At 36.0% G+C, this 7171-nt stretch overlaps 1 protein-coding gene across 1 annotated transcript; it reads left to right on the forward strand.

The window, feature by feature from the left end:
- The first annotated feature begins 3375 nt into the window (after positions 1-3375).
- CXCL8 (C-X-C motif chemokine ligand 8) lies at positions 3376-6968 on the forward strand. The gene is made up of 4 exons (XM_069593135.1): positions 3376-3641; positions 4910-5045; positions 5328-5411; positions 5842-6968. The coding sequence occupies exons 1-4, from the start codon at positions 3578-3580 to the stop codon at positions 5861-5863; spliced, it is 306 nt and encodes a 101-aa protein (XP_069449236.1). The 5' UTR covers positions 3376-3577; the 3' UTR covers positions 5864-6968.
- The last annotated feature ends 203 nt before the right edge of the window (positions 6969-7171 follow it).

Below are 7171 nucleotides of genomic sequence, written 5' to 3' on the forward strand. Positions count from 1 at the left end.
CTCTGAGCTTCCTATAGTTCTCTGTATTGTAATAGCCATTCACTGTATTGTACTTGGCTTACGTAGCCAATTGTCCATATCCTACGTTAGACCACAGACTCCTCAAAGTCACAGACTATATCTTATTTACAAAATAGTCGCATCTCCTACTACAAGACTGGCATTGGCTGATAATCAATATATATTAAATATGTAAGGGAACAATCAAGTTCCTAAAATAGTAGGTTTAAAAACAGTAAAGATTGCATTGCTACAGAAGTTGATGTAAGGTTCTATTTTGTCTTCTAGTCTTCTGTCTGTTGGAGGAAGAAGAAAGAAACATGGTTATTCAGAAATCTAATAACCTCTTTGGAAAGCCCTCAAACACGGCATTACTATTCCACACACACTTGTGTGGACAAGCTCATTGCTCTATCAAGCTTCCCAGGAAAGAAGGAAGATGTTGAATCAAGTTGCATTCTTTATAAGCTATGTACTTGCCCAGAGGTGGGCAGACTTTCCCTACTGTATCCTCCCTTCCTTAGGTTTCTCTTCCCAAGGAAGTCTAAACTAATCAAGACTCATGAGGGATGAAGACATGTCATTGAGTCATACAAAGGTGGTTTTGTGTCCCAGTGTTCTGAAGAAAAGTCATTTCAACTCCCTTTTGTAAATGTGCCTTTAGACCAGGACCAGAACTATCAGCTCCACTAATACTTAGATATATGAACATGGAGATGTTATTGAGTTTCCTCATGAGTAAAATGAGGACATTATTACTTGTCCTATTGTTGTGATTAAAACACATAAACACAGTCTCTGGTATCAAGAAAATTGAAGTGATATTTAAGGTAGTTGGGGTCACTAAACAAAACTTTCTGCAATGGAAGTGTTCTCCCCAAACCATAGATGTTCCCATTCTGAAATATCATTGCTACTGCTGCTGCTGCTGCTAAGTCGCTTCAGTCATGTCCGACTCTGTGCGACCCCATAGATGGCAGCCCATCAGGCTCCACCATTCCTGGGATTCTCCAGGCAAGAACACTGGAGTGGGTTGCCATTTCCTTCTCCAATGCATGAATGTGAAAAGTGAAAAGTGAAAGTGAAGTCGCTCAGTCATGTCTGACTCCTAGCGACCCCATGGACTGCAGCCTACTAGCCTCCTCCATCCATGGGATTTTCCAGGCAAGAGTACTGGAGTGGGGTGCCATTGCCTTCTCCGTGAAATATCACTACTCTTGGTCTAATTTTCAACAACTCTTTATCAAAAAATTTAACTTAAATCCTATGTAAATATTTAAACTAGTTATTTCTTCAAGTATTCTGGCATTCCATAGATATTAAGACTCTGTACTCCAGATTTTCAATCTGAAATGGTCACTTGCTCTCTAATACAAACAGATTTTGATCTCAAGTTTTACATTCTAGTAAATCATAACTCACACTGATGTTGTTTCTATTCTATTCTATTATTGCATTATATACTGTAATATGATTCAGCTTGGCATTTCAAAAGCCAATCTTTCATCAAGATCCTTTAAGGTAAATAAGATTTTTTGGGAAATAATGTTTTGGTAAGTATCTCTGTAGTCTGAAAGTCAATCATTTGACAAAAATGAGAAATACAAATCCAGGGCTCTTGAGGTAGATGGGAATTTACCAGTTTAGAAGTTAAGCCAGGTAGTTTACATAAATTTACTTTATGAAACAAATGGATGTTATTAACTCATTTTATAAACAGAGAAAACTAAGATCATGGCATCTGGTCCCATCACTTCATGGCAAACAGATGAGGAAACAGTGAAAACAGTGGCTGACTTTATTTTTCTGAGCTCCAAAATCACTGCAGATGGTGATTGCAGCCATGAAATTAAAAGATGCTTACTCCTTGGAAGAAAAGTTATGACCAACCTAGACAGCATATTAAAAAGCAGAGACATTACTTTGCAAACAAAGGTCGGTCTAGTCAAGGCTATGGTTTTTCCAGTGGTCATGTATGGATGTGAAAGTTGAACTATAAAGAAAGCTGAGCACCGAAGAATTGATGCTTTTGAACTGTGGTGTTGGAGAAGACTCTTGAGAGTTCCTTGGACTGCAAGGAGATCCAACCAGTCCACCCTAAGGGAGATTAGTCCTGGGTGTTCATTGGAAGGACTGATGTTGAAGCTGAAACTCCAATACTTTGGCCACCTGATGCAAAGAGCTGAGTCACTTGAAAAGACCCTGATACTGGGAAAGTTTGAGGGCAGGGGGAGAAGGGGATGACAGGATGAGATGGTTGGATGGCATCACCGACTCAATGGACATGGGTTTGGGTGGACTCCAGGAGTTGGGGATGGACAGGGAGGCCTGGTATGCTGTGGTTCATGGGGTCGCAAAGAGTCGGACATGACTGAGTAACTGAACTGAACTGAACTGATAAATACGGAAACTGAAACTCAGAAAGTTTAAAAGCTACACAAAAGTAGGGGCCTGATCCCGGGTTTAAACCCAGATACTCTTTCCACTAAGCGTATACTGCTTACCTTTCCATTACACATCACCTCATCCCACCCCAACCAAGTAACTCCTTTTGAACCACATCTTGGAACATAAACAATTCTTTATTTCACCACCTGAGAGTCTTTCAACAGTGTCCCTCTCTAGAAGGTGTTCTCTTTCATCCTTCTCTGTTAGAGTCCTCCATACTTCAATACCCTGCTCTATATACTTATGGAAAATTCTGTCCTTGTGCTCTTGTTGGAATAAATATCTTGGTACCACTTGTCTGTTCTGTAATATATTCCGGTTCTTATATTGCTTTCTTCTTCCGATAGACCATATTCTTTAAAAACAAGTACTTAATCTTATCTGTCTCCAGATTCCCACATTACTCAGAAGTTACTCAATAAATATTTGTGGAACTGATAAATATTTGTGAAAGATATTCCCTTTTGTTCTGCTAAACACATATTAGAAAACCAAATCTTTTGGAAAGTTGTAACATGCTCCTTGAGAGCGGTAATTGTTTCTGGAAACTTTCCTAAATGCTTAGACATGGACTTCTTGTAAGTTGTGTCCCCATTAAAAGTAGTAGACTAGGTTGCCTTGATCTATCATTATAGCACATATAATTTACCTGAAGAAATGGTGGTGCCATAAAAGAACAATCACAAATGACCTTACTCTAACAGCTGCCAGATGGGATCATGATAAAGTTCTCAAATAAAAAGGACTACCATTGACAATAATGTATCAAACTGAGAAACCTGACTTTAAACATTTTTTTTTATGTTTTAAAAGAAACACGGTTTTAAACAAAATCAATAAAATTATTTGAAAGATCAAATAAAGCTTGGGTCACACAGAAAATTTGATAAGAAACCAATCACTAGAGGAGTCAGATGACTCAGATGTGCTCTCAAGGGCGGATGGTTGCATATTGTGGAATTTCCTCTGACATGATGCAAGCATGATGGTGCACTTGTTCCCTATTCTTATGATGATATAAAAAGCCACAGGAGTGCTCTGCCCAACAGAAGTCCTCTGGGACAGCAGAGCTCACAAGCATCTAGAAAGAGAGCCAGAAGAAACCTGACAAAAAGCCTCTTGCTCAAGTATGACTTCCAAGCTGGCTGTTGCTCTCTTGGCCGCTTTCCTGCTCTCTGCAGCTCTGTGTGAAGGTAAGCATATTCTTCTAATCTACGGAAGTTTCCTGTGTCTAAACGTGATGCTCAGATAGCAAGATTATCCTTCATGCCTGGATAGCAAGCCTCCTTTTTATTCAGCAAGAGAAAACCATCTTTGCAGTCATTTACTGCTAAATTGAAGTTTTAATTTTTTAGGTTGTATCAATATATTTAGAAAGTTTGATTTATATAAATATTCTGTTCCCATCATCATTCATACTCTGTAGTATAAAAGTAATTAACATAAATCTATAATTTACAGTATATTTTATTGGACTCCACATTTGCCCAAATTATCTATTAATATTGAGTAAGGTGACTCAGGTTATTTTATTCCATGTACTATTTAATTGGCGAGCTTCAGGCAACTATCAATTGTTCTTTGGCCTAAAGACAGATTATAAACCTTATTGGGATCCCTCTTATGAAATACAGTTAAGAATGTTTGGGCTTCCCTGATAGCTCAGTTGGTAAAGAATCCACCTGCAATGCAGGAGGCTCTGGTTCAATTCCTGGGTCAGGAAGATCCACTGGAGAAGGGATAGGCTACCCATTCCAGTATTCTTGCTTTTCCCTTGTGGCTCAGCTGGTAAAGAATCCACCTACAATGTGGGTAGACCTGGGTTCAATCCCTGGGTTGGGAAGATCCCCTGGAGAAGGAAAAAGTTACCCATTCCAGTATTCTGGCCTGGAGAATTCTATATTTCATAAGAGGGATCCCAATAAAGTTTATAATCTGTCTTTAAGCCCTCTTATGAAATACAGTTTAAAATGTTTATGGCATGTACCATAAACATTATATATGGTATATGGCATATGTATATATGTTTTAAAACATTAAGGATTTTTATTAAGATAAGAGTACAATCTCTGGGTAACTCACATATATTTCTATTAATTCCTCCTGAAGGCAGTTTCCCTTTAGGTGAATCTTAGTTTGCCTGCCGTTAATAACATTGTGGTGTCACAGAGGATTATGTAAGGAGGAGGAGAAAATGTACCATGCAGATGTCAACATTCTCCAAAGACAACTCTAAGTCTTTACACCATTCAATGTTGTTAGGAATGATTCTTTTTAAAACAGAGAAAAACTGAAGTTAGAGGCTAGGGGAATATCCAGCTATCGATTTCAGGGATAAGTTTGCTGAAGATGTGATGTTTACCAAACAGATACTCACCAAATGATCACATTGCAATTAATAAGCATGAAGCTAGTCAAGCTGTGCTTATGGATGAAATAAATTCTTAATTTTTTTCCACAGCTGCAGTTCTGTCAAGAATGAGTACAGAACTTCGATGCCAATGCATAAAAACACATTCCACACCTTTCCACCCCAAATTTATCAAAGAATTGAGAGTTATTGAGAGTGGGCCACACTGCGAAAATTCAGAAATCATGTAAGTAATTTCAAAAGTGATTATTTTACTTTAGTCAGCCTAGAATTGAGACATGGAAGAATCCAACAGAGTTCTAGGTACTAGGAGTACATAGCGAGAAAAATAGAAAGGAAAAATTCTTTGTCTTCATGGCATTTAAATATGGGACTCTCCATGACTCATAGCTAAAAATTAGTTTGGACTTCCATTTTATGCCTGTACTCAAAGAACCATGACTTGAATGGCAAGGTGGTGTTTGAAACCCATTAAATATTGATTTTGATCATATCTCTCTCATTTCAGTGTTAAGCTTACCAACGGAAAAGAGGTGTGCTTAGACCCCAAGGAAAAGTGGGTGCAGAAGGTTGTGCAGGCATTTTTGAAGAGGTAAGTTTTTCTTGAATTTATGTTCTTCATTTATCCTGTGACATTTACTCCAAAAGTCAGCCTTTAAATTTTCTGCTGCTGCTGAAAATTATTTTAAGTAATTGCTTCTTTGATTAAAAAAAAAAGATAGCAGCAATAGTGTGTTTGTTATACTCATGACTGGGAGATCATATATCTCAGTTTATCTAGAGAAGTGTGGGTATATGCCTGTGCCCTCTGTAGAGCTCCCTATAAATCTCAGAAATATTCTGATTTAGGTAAGTTATCTGATCTCTCTATCTATAGTTGAAAATATAGAGCATTTCTAACACATGAATATCTATGACTCTCTTAATTTCTATATTAAGTGTATTTTTAAGAACCATACCTTTCTCCTTATTAGGACATTGGCTAATTTTTAAACTTTTTGTTTTATTTTATTTATTTTCAGAGCTGAGAAGCAAGATCCATGAAAAAGAAAAAACAACCAAAAATCCTTTTTCCATTGCTTCCAAGAATTCCTCAGTAAAGATGCCAATGAAACTTCAAAACAAATCTACTTCAGTGCCTTGAGTACTGTGTGGGTCTGGTGTAGGGTTGTCAGACAAAATACAGGATGTCCAGTTATGTTTGAATATTAAGTAAAACAATGAATATTTTTTCAGTGTCACATGTACATTGTTCCATGTAAGACACGCTTATATTTTAGAAATTATTCATTGTATATTGTAAGTTCCAATCTATCTGGAAATCCTGCTTTTCTGTTTTTGTTTTTTGTTAATCTTGCAACCCTAGACTGCTGGCCAGGATTCACGAGTTCCTGTTCAACTGTGCCTCGATTTCTTTATTCTTAACTGGAGAAAAATATCTCAGTCATCTTTCTACCTCACAGAGATGTGAGGACATGTGGAAGCACTTTAACTTTTATTTGGTCATGTAAATTATTTTCAAGTGTAACTTATTTACCTATTTATATATTTATTTAAGTCTCAAGTACAATAATGTTTGTGCATGAATTTGGAGAAACGGGAAACAAGTATTGTTGATAAGATAGTTTAATGATGGTAGAAAATTTATACTTATTTTATGTATTAAGTTTTGATCAAGATTGTTATATTGTAATCATAGTTACCAGATTAGCAAATTAAAAGACACAAACAGAAAGGACTCTCAGTCAATTTTTCTTTCAGATAAACAATGGATAACTTTTAGTATATAAATATATAATTATTTATCTGAAACTTTAATTGAACTGGAAGTCCTACTTTTGAGATGCCTGGCCTAGTCTTGCCCTTATTATGCAATGATGTGTTGAATCATGTGAATCCTGAGACTATGTTTCTTAAATCTGTAACAATTTACCAGGCAATATGAATTAAGTAATTTTTTGTATTATTTATTTATTTATTCTGAACAATTAGATTCTCATTCTTTAAATTATTGTATATTCCAACATCAACTTTATTTTTGTCTTTAAGATGCTTTCATGTGTTCACAGTTCTTTCTACTGGTTTTGATAGTATGAAAATATGAATATGACTATAAGACATTTAAAATAAAATTCATTGTCAAGAGTCATCAGGAGTTTGTCTTTGTTTTTCTTTGGTATTTTTAAGATTTGTTGCTTTATTCATTTATATTATAAATCATGTTTCAATTAAAAAAACATAAATACCTACCCTTAATATTTTATATATTATGTGGGAAATATATTTGCAGATAAACATAACTGCTTTCCAGAGATAGATTACAATAAGTAGTCATGGGAAGTCATACAAAGT

This window comes from Ovis canadensis, chromosome 6 (genome assembly GCF_042477335.2).
Source record: "Ovis canadensis isolate MfBH-ARS-UI-01 breed Bighorn chromosome 6, ARS-UI_OviCan_v2, whole genome shotgun sequence".
NCBI lineage: Eukaryota > Metazoa > Chordata > Mammalia > Artiodactyla > Bovidae > Ovis > Ovis canadensis.

Coding starts and splice junctions, on each gene's coding strand:
- CXCL8 (XM_069593135.1), top strand. CDS start 3,578: ATGACTTCCAAGCTGGCTGTTGCTCTCTTGGCCGCTTTCCTGCTCTCT. Junction 3,642..4,909: donor CTCTGCAGCTCTGTGTGAAG/GTAAGCATATTC, acceptor TTTTTTCCACAG/CTGCAGTTCTGTCAAGAATG. Junction 5,412..5,841: donor GTGCAGGCATTTTTGAAGAG/GTAAGTTTTTCT, acceptor ATTTATTTTCAG/AGCTGAGAAGCAAGATCCAT.